Here is an 18588-nt window from a genome sequence, read left to right as displayed (position 1 = left end):
GTCCTTGAAATTCACTTTGGAAGAGTGATTCTGTTCTTTTTATCATCCTGAACGAAAACCAGCACTGAATCTCACTCATTTGATCCAAACAAAGAGGATGAGATGGAAACATGGTCCATAGGAAAGAGATACTGGGGTTGTTTTAATGATCGTATTGTTAGAGTATAACTACAGGCAATGTATCCTATTATTTAATTCACATGAAAGCAGTCTTCCAGTTTGATCAGCGGAAAGCAAGTTTAAGAAATGTTGTTTTTTTCAGTGATGCATCCAGCCCACGGAATTCATCAGGAGGGAAGGTCAGAAGAGTCAACAGTGGGGCTGGTTTGAAAAGGACAACAGATAACACGATGACAGCAGCCACAGTAATGGAGGTGAAGATAAGCAGAAGCAATTTTCATGCTTCAGGGCAGAAGGTGAGTCCTCAAAATGGATCGGGAAGGAACTCTAGAAGCATTGCACAACTGGGTGTGCGCCCTGGATCGCGGGGGATACACTGCTCTGAAGCATCACGCAACAGTCAGTACCAGAAGCAAAGACTCCAGGATTGGCAAAGGAAACCCAAGATAGCCCGGGATTTCCAGGGCTCTGAGTAACAGCTATCGGCAAGCTGGAAGCTTCTGAGAAGGCACAGGGTTTGATGTGAGCTGGCACATGGCAGTACTATGGCGGGAAGAGCAGGTTTCGTTATGTCACTCCCTCCAGTCGTAGGAAGACAGAAGGTTAATCACAGCACACACATTCCTGACCTGTGAAACACCAGCCAGTGGCACTTCAAACAGGAAGAGGCCTCAATGTCATGCACGGGGCAGAAAATGAGAAGCAGCACAATTATAACATATAAAACCCCAACACACACTTCGAAAACCCACAAAGCTTCACTTCCCAAGAGTCCTGGAAGAAGCCTTAATCTGCAAGAGGTCTGTCAGCAACTCACTGAGCCCGATGTAGCTTTTAGTGAAACCAGTGCGAGTTCTGGCACATGTTTCCATGAAAGCCGTGTCAGGGTTAGAAATAACATAATAATAATAATAATAATGCCTACCAACAGCATCCACTTGGAAGGAAGGCAATGGCACAGTCACCTCGGATGCCACATACGTATCTGGCCGCACTTTATAGACCCAGTACACACCTGGGCAAGCGATGTCCTGCGCTAACGCTGTGTCCTTACCCAGTACCACCAGCACCAGTTCGAAAGGGAGCAATCGTTCTCTTCCGCAAGCAGAGAAACTGAGGACAGACCACCTGAATGTCATGCTGTTCGTCTGCAGCATATTTAAAGATGAAAACCAAGTATATTAATTCCTAGATCCATTTTAATCACAAGCCTGTAACTCTTTTTCAAGACTGTTCTAAAAGCGAAGCTCAGCTAAAATGTCTGAAACAAAAGTGAATGAGACAGAAACCGTCGCATACGATTTTGTGTGCAATTCAAGCAGAATGAAATGGAATTCTTTCCTCAAGAATTTGTTCAAATGCATTTGAAATGTGGATTATTGGCCTGAAAAACACAGTCACTGCAAGATCCGTTATCTCTCACTCGGCTCAAAATAACCACCCTTCCACCCATGACAAAGACACGATAACCGCTTCCAAATACCATGTCCCACTTCTCCGGGGTCTGCCCTCACCACTATCTGATAGGAGAGGGCCGTGCCTTGCTTCCTCCGAACAAAGAACCGCATTCAGGGCTGTTGCAATAACCAGACTCCAGCTCATTACGTCTTTCAACTGAAGAGTCAAAAACTATTGTACGGAAACAGAAGTATGTGCTTTTATGCTGCAACAACCCTGTATTAAGAAATGGCATTTCTGCCGGACAGCCCCATTTGGAGCAGCCTGGTATGCTATCTCTTGCCAAGATATACCCAAAAAAACAGTGGCTTTATTTAAAAAACAAGAAACTGCCCAAGGAATTAATTCTTAATGGGAACAAAGGCTTTTTGATGTTTGAGCAAAAACGTTCTTGTAACTTCCCAGGAATTTGTGTCTGAAAAATTGAGAGTAGCATAATTAAGATTCATATGTCAGGCTGCTTCTTCAAGAAAAGTAAGTCATGGTTCAACTCTGTGAAACATGCATATTAACTGAATGTTCTGAAAAAAATTACTCCCAAATTGGTTGATGCTGACATTCAGTCTCAATTCTACAAAGTTCCAAGCGACTGCTTAGCATTTTGAATGCAAATAATCCAGAATAACAGCATTACGTGCATGGAAATGCTTTAATTAACAACCATCGTTAGGCTTCAGAGTCAAAGATCTGATGAGCTAGAGGTGGAGCTTTAACATCTTGAATATGTGTTGTTTCAGGCTGACCTCACACACAGGAATACACTTGGAAGAACTTTTATTTATCCTTAAAACTGGGTATTAAACCAACTGAGAAGTTAATACCGTCTGCCTATGCAGGAGGATATGGCATGGCCTTTCTAATTTGGATTTTGTACTGTCAAATTCTATATTCATTCCTTTCTTCTGAGAACCACGACAAAAGCAGGAAGATCCACACTGTCCTCCACATGCTTCCAACACCTGCAGCTCCAGCCCAAGACTATTCCAATAACCAAACCTAAATAAGGGTGCTCCTGCTCACCTGCCGAGGAGGAGGAAGCTTGTCTGCCACATGCACGGTTGATCAGAAGTCTAAGATTTTTCTGATTTCCTGTGAATAACAGAATATTATCCTGGAGACGGGATAGGTAAATAGTCTCAGGTTTTGCAGAGTCTGTCTCAAATCTAACTAATTTAGACTAGCAGTCTAAATTAAGCTAATTTGAGATTGGGGAAGATTTTCTCTTTCAGTCATTCTGTCATCAACTTTTGGATATTCCCATCTCTCTCTCCATCATAGACTGGATCAGATTTTAGGATCAATGGTTTAATCTCTTAAAGCCTGGATTGCTTTAGGAAAAAAAAACAACTTCACAACCTCAGCCCATGGGAATATGGACGGCTCCACAAGCGTTACACAAGTGCTCCGACTAGATGATCTAATGGTCTCTTATGGCTTTAAACTCTACAGACTAAAACCACAGTCAGCTCCACAACAATGCTCTAGAGCAAGCGGCAGACCCAGTGACAAATTAGCCCATGTATTTTAATTAGAGCTTCTTAGTAGATTCAGATCAGGCAAACCGAAATGATTCAGAACTGTTGAAGCAAGAGACATACTGATCATAAAGGAAAAAGAAATAATTTCTGTCTTTTCATGTTTACAGAATTCCCATTAGTCATCTTCCCCTCAATTATTTCTCGCAAAGTGTTCATAAGACAGTAGCTGTACGACAATAAAGGTGATTCTGTTCTCAGAGTGCATCTACACCGCACCACAGGACAGAGATCCCAAGCATACACCCATTTGGATACCAGTAATAAAGTCATCACAGCAGAAGCCCTTTTGTCTCTGTGTAACTGTGCTTAGGGTAGAAGCAGCCAAACTGTAGCTGCTTCTGTGATCTGAATCGCACAGAAACCCTCTGTTACAGAGTCTACGGTAAGTTTTCTTGATGACCAGTGACTTTTCCAGACTTACGCCTATGTCAGTGAGGAGCAGAGAGAAGTTTCAGCACATTTGTCACAGCACTATGAAGTACTAACCCAGTCTCTGCTGAATATGAACACATGTAACACTTGGAAAAAATCTCACCTCAAAAGTTAAAACAAATGCCCCCCATCTCCAAAAGTCCAGTTTTCCCTTCTACCAATGTCAGTGTGGAGTTTAAAGCTCTGCTGTTTTTACACATGCAGTAGTTTTCTAAACCATTTTCCTGAAGACCTGTACCAGACCAGCAGTCTCAAGCACGTAATAGTAAGTACGCATTTTATTTTATATATGGGCAACGCATACACAAATCGTTAGCTGTGTAATCTTCACTAGGCTTTCTACTTCCTTTCATTATTTTCACTCTAAAGGGCCCTTAGGGATTTTAAGCTCAGATAAAGAATTAATCTACATTAGCTGTCTCAGCTTATGTCTGGAGCAAGAGGGAGTGCTGTCAGCCAATGGAGGAATAAATCAGTACCAGCAGAGTAGGAGCCAACCTGCTCCTGAATATACGACACTCAACTAAATCCAGTGCTTGATTAAAAAGGAAAAAAAAAAAAAAAACCACCACCAAAAAAACCCCAGCCCAAAAAGCCTAGACCTGCAGTTTTAGTCACCTTGGAACATCATGAAATGTCCCCTTTTGCAGATACACAGATGGAAAAAGAAAACAGACTAGCTTCTCTTCTTGAAGATTAAAACTTCCATAAATTTTTATCAGGTTGCCTTGATACATCTTTCTACCACAACCATTTAAAGGTTGCCTGGAAGATTACCCAGGTTGTGGGTTAGAGGAATGCCCTTGGCATCTCTGCTTCCTGCAGTCAGGGAGAACAGCGCCTGCCTAACAGGGTTCAAACATAAAAAGAGAAGATAAAATAAGGAGGCGTCAGCCACAGCGTAAAACAGTTTTTAAGGCTACAGTCTGTTTCGGGTCTGGCTGATTCAAAGTGAGCAACATGCAATAGCATGTCAGTGTTCAAGTGGAATGAGCAGATGCAGGAGTACCCAACCTGGAACTCACGTGCCAAAAGCAGCTTCCAAGTGCAAGGAGATGACAACCCACTGCTTGTTGGGTCTGGAAGGTGGGTCTTGACTTAACAGTTCTCAATCCAGCAGCAGGAAGATCTTGCACTTCATCGAGGTGACCTTCCTTTAGTTGATAGAGAAGAGCAGAAACCAGTGATGGCAAATTGCGGTTCCCGTTTCGATGGTACTCAATCCTCAGCAGCGTGAAGTTGGCTCAGGGAGGAAAGGTACAGGAAGAGCTGCCAATGTTGTTATTACTACAGAGAAACCCCAGATCCTGGTGCTATCAAAGCTGCATCTTTTACCAGCTCCAATTTCACAAAACACATCTACCCAGTGTGTTTAAATTCATTTACCAAGATATACGTTCAACTGCTTTCACAGTGACCTTCTCAACAGGCAGGATACAAGACAAGACTGCTCCTTTCCATCTCTTGGCGAGGCTACAAGAACTAGATACCACAGTGACAGGCAGCTTATAGATCTTATTAGGTTAAAGAGTGCTTGATATTACTGTAAGGTACATATCTTCCAAGCCCTGCAGCTTTATATTTTTCCTCTTTGAAATCTGAGCAGTAACTTCTAACCTGAACAATTAGCATTCTCCCCAAAATATATTAAATTGTAGTCTTGTCCTTTAGAGCAACCATTCTAGCCCCATAACACTGTTTCAGTTCTCATAGAACCACAGAAATCAAGAGTTTTGCCATTGGCTTTAGCTGAATCAGAATCTGGTTTGTAATCAGGTCAGCCTATTGATATCACGGGAATTCAATAAACCTAAAATATTTTGCATCTGCTCTGTATTATGCATTTTGGAGAAACAGACTTGCAAAAAAATGGGCACTCTTCGGGTTGTCCTCCACAAAAAAAGGACTTCATACCTAGAGCCTTCTGAGTATTTTGGTATTTACACTCTAGTTTTAACAACTGCATACACCTATCAGAGGTTTGAAATCCATTTTTCACAAAAGTAACCTCTGATTTTGAATGTTTCCATTTTTATGGCCTGTGAAGAAACAGATGCTCGTTTACAATACACATACAATTGCAACGGGATTTTACCCAGTCTGTCTGTAATCACCTTGTTTGTTTTGTTTTTTCCCTCCAAGCCTGCAAACATGAAACTTGTGTTTGGACAGATTAACTGCAAGAATAATTTTTGCAATGAAGTTTTCCAGCAGATTTATAAAAGCAAAAACCCAAAACCATCACTTGATAAATTGGACTACTCAGCTAATTCCCAACTTGAAAGCATGTGGCACTTTCAAAAGAATTAAGTGAATTTGCCACTGGGTTTAAATTACTGTCCTAGTTCTTACTGGGCAAAACATCAAAGGAAGTAGAAAGAAAACTTGGAAATACTACTGTACTGCTACTATCTAATGAGTTTTGCTGTGTGCATTACTTTCAGAGGGAGTGAGGGTGGAGGGATGAGAGGAGGTCTAACGAGTAAAACTCTTGGGCATGGAGTCCAACTGTGCCTACAGGCTACTCTTCACCCCAAAGTTCACTTCAGTTAAAACTTCAGCACTGTCTCCTGCATCGCACCTACACGTATCAACACTCAACTCAAGCCGACAGACCCACAGAGGATATAAAGCTAAGGGATCCCATTTCATCAGCCGCAAATGTAACCCCCCAGAATTACAGCCATAAGTTTTTATACAAGCGTTCTCAGGCCTCCAACACCTTCCCCCTTCCATCCATGCGCTCAGGAACAGACAGACAAGCTCTCCCACAATCTGCTTGAGAAGAATTCACAGCATGGCTTGGCCCACTGCATTTTAACAAACTTGGGATACGCTGCTAAAACCCTCTCTACCTCCACTGGGGAGCACCTCTACAGAAACCAGCACTTGTGTCCTGCTGGCAGGGCGAACACAAGCAGAGTTTCTAATATGCATAACCAGAGGGATTTTAATTGGCCTCTGCGCCTTCAGTCCTTCTCATTCAACATCGGCTTCATAACGGATTACATCTCCCATAACGGATGCCTGTGGTTTCATCGATTCATGTTTGCAAAATGACACAAGCCCCAATCAGAGAACTGGCACCGCAGGGCCAGATATACAGTTTCACATTTCCAGAGACCTTTCATTCCGCAGCATTTTTATCTGGCCACCTATCTCAGGTAACAAGCAAATGGCAAACAGGGGAACAGTGTTGAAATAAGGAACAGGAAATCTTGGCCGGGAACTAAGGGTCTTACCCTGGAAGGAAAAAAGCCAAACAAGAATATTGATCCCTTTGCTGTCAAGAAGAATGAAGAACAAGCTACTCCCAAATTTGCAGTAGGCAGATCACTTTTAATTAAAACTGCACAAGATGCAAGGAAATAAAGAACTTAGAACTGGGTACCATGTACTGCAGCCTTCCCTTCATTTTCTAGAGCTACTTCATTCCTTTACATTAAGCTCCATCTCTCTGCAGTTTGAAGCCCCCACTACATTGTCAGAGCGATGAGAATGGAAGCGCTGCAAGATCCAGGTCTCTAATATTCAAACTACTTTTTTTTTTTTTAAATGCAAGAGTACTCTTTCAGAACTAATTGGCCATTATTCACCCGTGACATTCTGAAACAGCATTAGAACTTTAGAGCTGAAGTTATAAACTGTTTTATTATTATGAAGGATCAAAGTACCAAGCTTCCCGAGGAGCAGAAAACTCTTATTATCTCCCCTGTATCTCAATGAGCTTTTTGCCCAGACTCAGCACTTTCCAGAAAGAGATCCACTTTTATTGCGGCAACACCTCCAAAAATTTGAGGGTATAAGAAGTGGCTAAAGAATAGTCTCCACAAAACAATCACTACTTTTTTTTTTTTTTTAAGGTCCATTCTGACAATGTGCCAGACCCCTATCTGAAAGCTTCAAGAGGCTGCCAGAGCAGTTCAGCCTTTAAAGAAAGCTCCCCCTCTGTTCCTGGGAGGTACGGTCTGTACTCCACCAAAAAGACATTTTTATCATTTCAGCAACTGGCCCAACTAGCGCACTGTAACATCTTCAGTTTTTGAAGGCAACCATGAACTGGCCACCTAGAAAGCTGTTTAGTAATTCATAGTTATGTTCCAGTTTTATTAGCACGTTTCCTGGCAAATGCACTGAAATTCATTACAGTATTTTAGGCATTAAATCACAAGTTAAATGCATTGGACCTGAAATCACAGTCTCCCTCTGGTAGCAAGGGGCTAAATGCATTCATGACTTTGGACTAAGGTAGTTTTAAGCTTGGCTATGGTTGTGTCTTTATGTGCTAGCATAAATAGGATTTTTTTTTTTTCCCCTAAAAGCACTAATTGAAAGAAACGTCCTACCGGTCCAGTTAAGTGCAAGTTAAACAGAAAAAAAAAAAAGTAGACTTTCAATTAAAGGAGCTTTGGCAAGCCCACATGTGCAAGGGTGTACATTTTTCAACTTCTGAATGACAGGGAAAGATTATTACACATTTACTGCTTCTTGATCAATATGCTATCGGTCTGTTTTTTCAGATCATGAACTTTTATTATTTTGCTTTTAACTTGCATAGTCCCCATCTGTGTTTGTGCCAGCAAATGCAGTCCTGCACCGAAAGAAGAACCACAAGAATATACAAGAGACTGGTGTGAAACTGCGAAGGGTCGGCACACCCAGCTCTAGCGGAAGCTGGGACTTACCGCCTCTTGACACCTCTGAGCAATTAGGCTCACACCTAATCAGCAGGAGAAAGCTCAGCCAGAACTCTAGAAGGCAACTACCAGTTCTGGATGTCTCAAGAGAGGATTTGGAGCGTCCATAAAGGGACCTGACTGTTAGTAAGATGAACCATGTGATAGTTCCTAAACATCGGGACTGTTGGTGATGTTTCAAGGCGGAAACCCAAGAGCTAAAGCACCCAGAAGTCACAAGATGCTTCCAGAAATATTGCTTGTCAAAGCAAGAATAAGAAAAGGAACGGTTACAAGTCTTGTTCACGTCAGCAATGCCTTTGAAGTCCACAGGATTAGTTTCACAGGGAACTGCTTAAGGAGCAGAGCAGTAATCACCAAAAGCAAGACACGACACTCGGGCTAATATGGATTAACAAAAAACAGAAAGGACTATGGAAGCAAGAAGTAGCGCAGCCAACCTTCACATCAAATAAACTGTAGACACAGCAGCAAAAACTGGGGAAGTAAATCAGAAATAAAGCACTGTATACTGCTCTGAAGATTCAGAACTTTTTGCTGTCAAAAATGCCAAGTTTTCACTTTTCCCTGTTGAAAATTTTGTTAGTTTTGCCATCAACATGACAATTTTTAGACATATCATAATAAAGCAAATGAGGGAAAAAACGAGTAGAGTGTTTCTATCAATAGACAGAAGACAGTCACTTGTGGAGTCGGAATGGGCTCTTCCATCCTTCTAGAGCCCTTGCACAATGGTGGACCTAAGTTTCAAACCAGAAGCATCCTACAGGAACAGCAGGCATAAGGCAAGCAGCAAGTTGAAACAAATATGAATTTTGCTCTAATTTGACATGATGTACCACTATCAGCACCGTGAAACTCCTTTGATCACAGACTGTATTTCAAGACAAGTTTGCAGAAGACGTATGAGGTTTGAACATGAAGCCAAGACCTGATGGCCCAGCGTACCAGAAGTTATCACAAATCAAACCATTAGTAAGAAAATCTTATTCTGCAGCACTCTCTCTTCCTCTCTGATCCTTTGCATTTCTGCTCCCATAAATCACTGATGTAGCTGGCAGGCACTGGTTTACATTTGAAAAATTACTGCCATTCCTAAGACATGACGCAGCTGATTGTAACTCAAGCACCACATGGTATTTCAAAAAAGTAAATACTTCTTCAGTACAAGAATAGTTCTATGCTCCAGTCCCTCCAGCAGGGAAAAACCAATAACTATTAGCGGTAATTACCTGTCAGTTTACCAAAAAAAAAAAAAAAAAAAAATCTATTCAAAAAGAAAAAGCCCAACAAAATAAAAGATGACAGATTGAAACTGAAAGGCTGCCATTTGCCGCTGTAAGGAGCAGTTTCTATTGGTAACACGGCTTAGCTGTTTTAGCCACAGCAAGTGGCCACACTTCTTTTGGGACCAGATCAAATCCAGCCATCCCCTTTCAAATATCACCTCTGTATTTGCACACTTGAAGTGCAAAATGGGAATCCCTGGAACGGGATGTGAGAAGGCCCGGAAAGCTTAGGAACTAAAGCTGCCCAAAAGTTTCTCAACCTTTCTCTCCCAGCCCCCTGCCTTAAAAACACACCACATCAAAACGCTCTCCGCAGAGCGACTGAACCGCTTTGTTTAATTAGCTTCCCTTCATCCAACATTTTAAGACATTTTCTAAACAAAACCCGATTCTAGTTTTACTCAGAGCCTATAAAGATTACTAAAATACAAAGAATGCATTGATATACCTCACCGACCAGTGAAGGTTTTCTGGGCTCAATAATATTTTAAGTTATATATTTAACAATTTGCAGAGATCACAGACAACAAACGTCGCTTAAGCTTTCCCTTGCTCCTTTTGAGCAGAACATCACAATTTGTGGCTTTCAGTATTTTGCTGCAAGCTCCAAGTTTGCTGCTGGGTTGAAGCCCTTTGTTGTATGTGGAGTGAATGGTCCATTATGGCCTGCAACTGCAGAGGCACAGCCACGATGGTCTGCGTGGTCCTTCCCCATCCTATCGTATAAGCTCTACGAAACAGTCACTACCCCAAAAATAAAGGTAAATTTACATTTTAAGAGATAGTCACACGAGTGCATCCAGGTGCAAGCCACCATCTTCACCAAAATGCAGACCTTTCTGGATCTCGCATCTCAGAGCTCTTTTGACAAAATTCAATTAATAATTTCCTTTTCTGGAAGATCAGATTTGTGGATTGGCTGAACAATATCTGCACACAGATCGAACTACAGGACTATAAACAAACACTTCCCATCCTGTTAGTTCGCAGTCAAAGGTGACATATAAAGCATGTGTATACCTGATGCATCACCAGAGTCACCTGGAAACTGTTCTGGCTGAAAACTCAGCAGTTTTCATTTCTGAATTGGCTTTGGAAATCGGAACTGGTCTGTCCGACTGTTCATTCCGACAGCAACCTGGATTTACACCCCAGATTCGCTCATACTGGGTACTGAAGCCATCAAGACAGTCTTCTCCAGTCCACAAAGGACACGTAGATGTTAAGAACAGATGACGACTAAAGAAAGAATTGCTTTTACAACTGGTGTAATGCTTAAGTTGAAGTTAATGCAAGCCCGTGTTACTGCCAGCAAAAAAAGAAAATAATTACATTGTTGATTCCTTATGCCCCAAGTTAAGAATTTTAAAACAAGTAGATAATAAAAGTTAAAAGTTGTGCGGAGTCATTCAGGTATTCTTTCCTTCAGAGCACACTCTTTTGACTGAAAAAAGTCTGCATGAAAGACACCCTGCAAATGACACCTTTTTGAGAGAAGCACTTGACCAAGCATCAGTTACCTCATTTAGGCTGGCCCAAGAACCGACCAGCTTTCAAGGAAGATGCACCAGATAATACCTTTCCTTCCCAAATTAGAGGTGAAGCATGTTGCAAGGAAGCTTTGTGAGACCCAGAAAATGCTGTTGCTTAAAGAGGCAAGATGCTGCCCATCAGACGATCAGCAGCGTTTCATCCTTTTACAGAGCTGAAGCTTCCAAAATCCCATCTGTTACTGGGTTGAAAATTTATTGCAAGTGAGAAACTGCAAGCCATTTGTCTCTCACGTATGCTTCCCTAAAAATGCTACAATTTCCACTCTTGTACTCTCTGCTATCTGCTGTTTTGAACTCAGCCCATGTGCCATCTGTACTACCCATGGGAAAGGTACCAGTCTCCAGGTTTAACCAACTGAGGACAAAACTAGAAGGCAGGAAATCAGCTTGAACCCACAATCAACAAATCTGTGGAATGATCCAGGACATAAGCCATTCTGAACTGAAATGCAAAAAATCAGACGAGTGACACTGAATCACATTGTTTCCTTCTTGGAATTTCTTACTGCATCACTGTGATTTACAGGGTTGTGTTTAAAATAAATGCAAGTACTTCTGTATTCGCTTCCGAAGCCCAGACTACTAACAGCCACAATGTGCGTTCTTTCTGAAAAGAATGAACTTTTATCTTTACTCTTCACAACTCTCACCTCACCCATGCTACCGGTGAATGAAAGCTGTCACCAACTAACGGCCTGTATCATCAAACCAGTGGCATTACCCTCATTACAACCACCTTCATAACTGATACTAACATGCACCTTGGTTAGCAGGCAGACTAATGGCCCAAGAAGCTCTCCATTTCCTCTCCATCCTCGTCAAATTCTTCAAATTAAGCACAAAACTGATGAGGACGGGTACCTGAGCGCAGAGCTTGAGCACAGCACAGGATGCAACTGTAGATAGGAAACGGACAAGTCTGCAAACATCAAATTGGCAAAATTATCATTCCATTAATGCCACGTATCAAACACTGCCTGATAAAGCCAGTCACTGCATAAATAATTCTGTTTACTGCCTGTGGATTAACCCTGTCACTTCTGGTTGCAAACTAAAGGCAAGAGCTGAAGCACTGCAGACTCTGGCAGTTTGGTCCATGTGTCCCCATACAGGGGAACTAAGTTATCTTTTTCACACAGCTGCCTGAACACGCAGAAACAAGGGGATACTTCTCACCGACACGCTTTTTGATCAGTACTGTAAGGGAAGAGGCAGATTTTCCCCTCCACCCTGCTTACTCACAAGCCAGTGCCCTTTCTGGCAGAGGAGCTGTCATAATCAGCAGTTGGCTCAGGCCAGCACAAAAAAACTCCCCCCGGAAGCTAATAAAAAGGAAGCGAGAGGAGTGCCTCTGATTCATCCCACTGCCCAAGGCCATTCTGGAGGTAGGAGACCTCGCTCAAAGGTGTGCTTAAAAAAAACCCACCATAATCTAGCACAGCCAATCACACTAGCATCATATAGTTTACTTCATTATAATACCAGATGTTTTTAATTCCTGATGCTCAGAGTAATCTTACCAAGTCATACATACAGGCTCCCATGTATAAATAACCCAGGCTGTTACCTACACAGAAAGAAACAAAGTTCAGGGCGTACAATACTCCACACCCTCCCAGTTACCAGAGCAGAAACCAGATAAGGTTGTGCTGCGTGTAACATCTCTGAAGCGTAAGCCACAGTCCTGCAAGAAGTGGGGCTGCCTCTCTGCAAAGCCACTTTGAAATCAAGTGGGTAACTTATTTCAAATTCATTCTCTGAAAAATTGTGCAGGAGGAGGTTCTTCACCTTTAAACTCATGAACTGGACTTGAAAACCTCACGGGAGTCAGGGCAATTAACACTTTCCAAGTATGAAATTAAAAATTTTTCTCACATCAAGAAATCCGCTGTGGAACACAAGGGGCACAGAAGATCACTTTTCATTAAATTAAACTATCAGAAGTTGTTTGTGTCATTAGTGGTTTCCTGCCTATTGTCCTCTGCCCCATTCTCACAAGCAACCTCAAAATTGTGTGGTTTTCAATTTGTCAAACTCTCAAGAAAAGAGGAACTTAAGAGCCACACCACTGGTTATGTTCCTGCTAGAGGAGTGAGCCAGCATTCAACCATCTCCTTTTAAATAAAAAGAAGGGGACAGGGCAGAAGGTACAAGGTGTCACTCAAGCTTTCACCGTTCCTCCCCCTATAACTGTCAAGATTTCCACCCCCCGCAAAGAAGTCACCCACAGTCCTGAATTCACTCATTACAACCTTCTTATCCTGCCATCACTTTTTTCTAGCCACATCTTCATTTTTTTTGCTGCTACGTTAGAGCACTCTTCGCTGTAAAACACGCTGGAAAGGCAAAATTACAAAGGTCAATCCCCAACTTGCAGGATTCCAGGCACCCGGAGCTCCCAGGGTGCGAGCTGGACACGCACCACTGCCTCCATCCCTAAGGGTTCAAAGAGTGAGTAGGCGCTGCTGAAACCTGAAAGGGGAAGAGAGCACAAACTGAGGAAAAAAGAGGAAAAAAAAAAAAAAAGATAAGAATTAAGAAAGCGCGTGGAGGAGAAGCGAGTCGAGGGTGTGCAAAGCGAAAGGAACGGCTCTAGAAGGGGGGAAGCAGTGACCGTGCGGCGGAGGGAAGCTCGGCAGCGGCGGAGCGGGGCAGCCGGTCGCGGGGAGGGAGCGGAGGCTGCGGGGAGGGGATGCGGAGGGGAGGGGAGGGCGTGCGGGGCGGGGGTGTCCGGGCTGCCACTCACCGACCCCGTACTTCTCCCGCTTGGTGGGGATCCAGCGGGCCATGCCGGCCGGCCGGCGGGCGGGCGGAGGGGGATCGGGTGGGCTCAGCGCGGTCGCTCGCCCGCCGCCGCCCCGCAGGGCTGCCGGGGGCCGGCCGCCCCGGGCCGCTCCGCCATGCTCCCAAACTTCCCGGCAGCCGCCCAACTTTCCTGCCTCCCCCGCCGCGCCGAGCGGAGGAGAGGGAGGGAGGGAGGGAAGGAGGGAGAAAGGGAAGGAGGGAAGGAGGGAAGGAGGGGAGGAGGCGGCTCGTCCCCGCCCTGGCGGGGGATCACCTGCTCCCGGCCCGGCCCGCCCCGGCCCGGCCCCCGGGGAACCGGCCCCTACGCTCGGCCGGGGCCGCTGCAAGGTGCTAATGAGGCACGGGGGAGAGGGAAACGCTAATGAGGAGGGCGGGCGGCTACGGTGAGTGGTTCCCGTTACTGCTGCTAAATATACCGATGGATAAGGCTGCAGAGGTTTTCCCGCTCTTAGCGTAAATACAGATTTTTAAAAAGTAATTCATTAATAAGGCAACAAAGATGATTAAGGGATTGGAGCATCTCCCTGATGAGGAAAGGCTCAAAGAGCTGGGACTCCTTAGCCTGGAGAAGAGAAGGCTGAGGGGAGACCTTATCAATGCTTCCAAGTACCTAAAGGGTGGGTTGAAGGAGGATGGAGCCGGACTCTTTTCAGTGGTTCCCAGTGACAGGACGAGGGGCAACGGGCACAAGCTGGAACACGGGAAGTTCCATTTAAATATGAGGCGAAACTTCTTTCCGGTGAGGGTGGCAGAGCCCTGGAACAGGCTGCCCAGGGAGGGTGTGGAGTCCCCTTCTCTGGAGATCTTCAAGACCCTCCTGGATGCAGCCCTGAGTGATGTGCTCTGGGCAACCCTGCTTTAGCAGGGGAGTTGGACTGGATGATCTATGAATCTCTAGAGGTCCCTTCCAACTCGGACAGTTCTGTGATTCTGTGTGATTCCGTGATTCCATAATAACTAAGAAAACAAAAGGGTTATTTTAAAAGTACTTCAAGTGTCTGTACGAATGGTCGTACAGGAGAAGCAATGATCTTTTCTTCAGATTGACTTGGCCCTCGATGGCGTAAACCTCCACTTGACTCCAGCCTCGCGATCGGGGACTTGATAAGGTATTTCAGATTGGTGATGGAGATGTGGGATGTGTACGGTCCTGCATCCTGCAGGGCTGGTCCGACGCTCTGACCTGAACTGGACTGGCTGGCTGCTGCAGTTATGTTGGCTGTGGTGTGGCAAATAGTCTGGGAGAGGGATATTCAGTAACACCTACTACTTACGCCCTTAATTAAGCAGCACCATCACAAATCACAGTAGTAGTTTCTTTACAAAGCGTTTCATCCAAGCAGAGGAAATCCAGGTTCTCATCATCTCTCTGGGGCTGTAAATAACTAGATCTGGTTTTTATTAGTGGCTAATCTTTGCAGTGTGCCCATCTCCCGTGGAAGGCAACGAGAACCGTGATCATTCAGAGTATCTTAAAACCTACACGTCTGTTTAATTGCACTAAAGCATGAAAATCTGGGGAGATAATCTTTTTTATCATTTTACATTCCACGTGAGAAGCACTAGGGGTAGCTCTATCACTCAGCTGTTGTGGTGCCCTGGGCAGATCTCTTCATCTCTCTGATTCCCAGCCTACATCCCTCCTGCGCGTTCAGAACAGCTTTCCATATTACAGACTCTCCCACCTGTGCATCTAATAAGTTTAATTTGCCTTGATCTTCACTGGCGCCTCTAAGTGGCAGAGTAATATAAATAAGAACGAATTACTGGTAATTTGCTCTAGCAAATAAACTTGTTCTCTGCAAGCCAGAATTTTAAACATAAGGACACAATATCACTGCAAGCTACAGTATCGTTGTACAATATACTGGTTTTTTAACAATATGTGGTGAGTAGGACTCGGGAGGTGACCATCCCCCTGTGCTGGGCACTGATGAGGCCCCACCTCGAGGGCTGTGTCCAGTTTTGGGCCCCTTATCACAAAAAGGACATTGAGGGGCTGGAGCGGGTCCAGAGAAGGGCAAGGGAGCTGGCGAGGGGTCTGGAGCACAAGTCTTGTGAGGAGCGGCTGAGGGAGCTGGGGGTGTTCGGCCTGGAGAAAAGGAGGCTGAGGGGAGACCTTCTCGCTCTCTCCAACTCCCTGAAAGGAGGGTGTAGCCGGGGGGGTCGGTCTCTTCTCCCAAATCCCAGGCGATTGGACAAGAGGAAACGGCCTCAAGTTGTGCCAGGGGAGGTTCAGATTGGATATTAGGAAAAATGTTTACCCTGAAAGGGTTATTAAGCCTTGGAATGGGCTGCCCAGGGCAGTGGTTGAGGCACCATCCCTGGAGGGATTTAAAAGCCGGGTTGACATAGAGCTTAGAGATATGGTTCAGTGATGGTTTTTATCCACCAGTTAGGTTGATGGTTGGACTCGATGATCTTCAAGGTCCCTTCCAACCTAGACAGTTCTATGATTCTATGATCTGTCATCTGTCAAGAATGCGTGGCCCATGAATTTGTTACACACACAGTTACTCATCTAAAGCGATGCGCAGTAATGTCACACCCAGTTTCCAGCAGGCAGCCAAACTCTTCTCTAAAATGATGTTTTGATCTTCTCCCAAGGGCTGCTCATGACGTGACTGAGATGCTCCAACTACATTCAGATGTGTGCATCTGAGCACCAGGGCTTACAGGTTAAACAGGGACATGGGCTCTGTCAATACCTAAATGGCACCCGAAAATTCAACGCAGCATATGTCAATACGTAGGGCAAGTTAGAAACAAAAAATGAAAATATTTGGAAGCTGGAACTGGTTAACTAATTTGTTATCTCTAAAACACTAATTCAACCCAGCCAACCATGTGGTACTGGCACATGTGTGAAGTCATTGTTTTTATGCACAAAAGCCTCTCGCTAAAGCTTGTGTGGTGCCAATACGTGGAGTCCTTGCTGTGTTTTTGTAGGGAGCTGCGGGCTCACAGGGCACGGCCTCGCGCCGGTCCCCTCACCGCAGGATGGGGCCATCCACGCCTGGATGAAGAGCAAATGTTTAGATATTTTGCAAATTCTTTTACTCTGGAAGATTCACCCAGACATTTTTTATGCAAGCTTAATATTGCACAGTGCTTTGAGACCTTAACACAAAGAGCACCGTAACTATGCTATCGAGGCAATTAAACAGGGTGATGGTTGTTCTAGGCCTCTCTGCTCCCATCCTGCACCACCTGGATTCCAAAATACTCCCTGCTACAAATGGGATATGGCTCTTCTGTGGCCCTTTTGCAGCATATGGCAGAACAAGCGATGCAGAGCCCGCTTCTTTTGCATCACCCTGCATTGCCTTCTTTCCAGGGAACGCTCCATCCACCCCTGGAGAGCTGCTCCAGCCATGCCTGAAGGGTTGGTCTTGTCAAAGGTTCAGTGCTTTGAGCTAAACATTCCTTGCTGCAATTCAGGGTGCTTTGTGTGTGCTAACATCTGGTAAAGATAGTTTTCGTTATTTCCTTTTTCCTTGTGCTTAACCCTGGCTTTCTGCAGCATCATCCCAAATGAAGAAGAGAAACAGCTGGATATCTTGTAGGTGACATGAGAGGGACTGGGGAAGGTGCTTAGATCCGAGGCCAGATTATTAAAGAAAAGAAGTGTTCATGGAGACACTGAAATGAGTTTTTGAAAGACCACCTGTATCCTGGCTGCCAAGGCCTTTGGCGAGAGGTTCTCTCATCGAGAGTCTGACAGCCCAGAACCTTGATTTTACTTTAAGATTCTTGATTTTGTAGTTAAGCTGCCTGAGCTGTGCACCAGTGCTTCCAGCCCAGGTAAAGCAAATTCTTGGCAGCAAATGAAAAACAGAGCAAAGCATGAAAGATAGACAAGTAGTAACTAGAGAGGCTGGTTTCATTACTAAAGTAGGGGAAGTTGGTGAATGTTTCATTAAATATAATGATTTGCAAACCATTATTGTCCAGAGCACATGAAGGAAGCAATCTCAGCTATCACTGAAAGTAGGTTTTATTTCAGAAAGCCTTTTCTTTAATTTTATAATATCACCAGATATATTTTCCCTTCTCTTTCTTTCGATGCTCAAGTGCTGTTGAACAGGGCCGTTAATGGTGAGCAGTCTGGACCCCGTTCTTCTCTGTCCCGAACAGGAGTAGTTAAATTAGTTAAATTCTAATTGAGGCTACATCAGAGATTAACTCAGTTTACAGAAGTAGCACATCAAACCCACAGTGCTGGGGTCACGTCTCAGGTCAGAGCTGGCGAGAATTTGGGTGACTGAGGTTCATGCACATTTTTAGTGCACTAAGAAAGTCTTATTACACCTGGGTCTTTTACTTTGTAGTTGGAAGAAGAGCATGTTTGCAAATAATCAGATTGCTGAAGTGAAACTTTTATCTAAACTTAGCATTTCAAAATGTGAAGTTAACAGAGTTATTAGAAACGTTTCTGAAGCACCAACTTCATGGCTTTTTGTGGGGTAACTCAAGTTTAAGAAACGTAATTCTAGTGCCCTCCTGTGTTCCAAAGAAGAACTACAATAGCTAAAGAAAACACCGATCTTCATTGACTGAGGGGAAAAGGGAAGAAGGTTTTTCTTGTGATAACGCTTAAGAACTGCTGTAGTCATCAGCCCGGACCCTATCTAGCTAAGTTCTGTGCACCTACAAACAAAAACGATGGCACTTGAATCAAGCGCTTTACATTCAA

The 18588-nt window shown here is 44.1% G+C and overlaps 1 protein-coding gene across 1 annotated transcript in view; it reads right to left on the bottom strand.

The window, feature by feature from the left end:
• Positions 1 to 18588, bottom strand: part of DOCK5 (dedicator of cytokinesis 5) — a 121050-nt gene that overhangs the window by 64840 nt on the left and 37622 nt on the right. The window contains exon 3 of the mRNA XM_074164079.1: positions 4730 to 4765. Within this exon, the coding sequence (XP_074020180.1) occupies positions 4730 to 4765 (36 nt within the window). The remainder of the gene's footprint in view (positions 1 to 4729; positions 4766 to 18588) is intronic.

Source organism: Numenius arquata, chromosome 26 (assembly GCF_964106895.1).
Source record: "Numenius arquata chromosome 26, bNumArq3.hap1.1, whole genome shotgun sequence".
Lineage (NCBI taxonomy): Eukaryota > Metazoa > Chordata > Aves > Charadriiformes > Scolopacidae > Numenius > Numenius arquata.
Note: the sequence above shows the minus strand (reverse complement) of the source record. Positions and strands in the feature narration are given on the sequence as shown.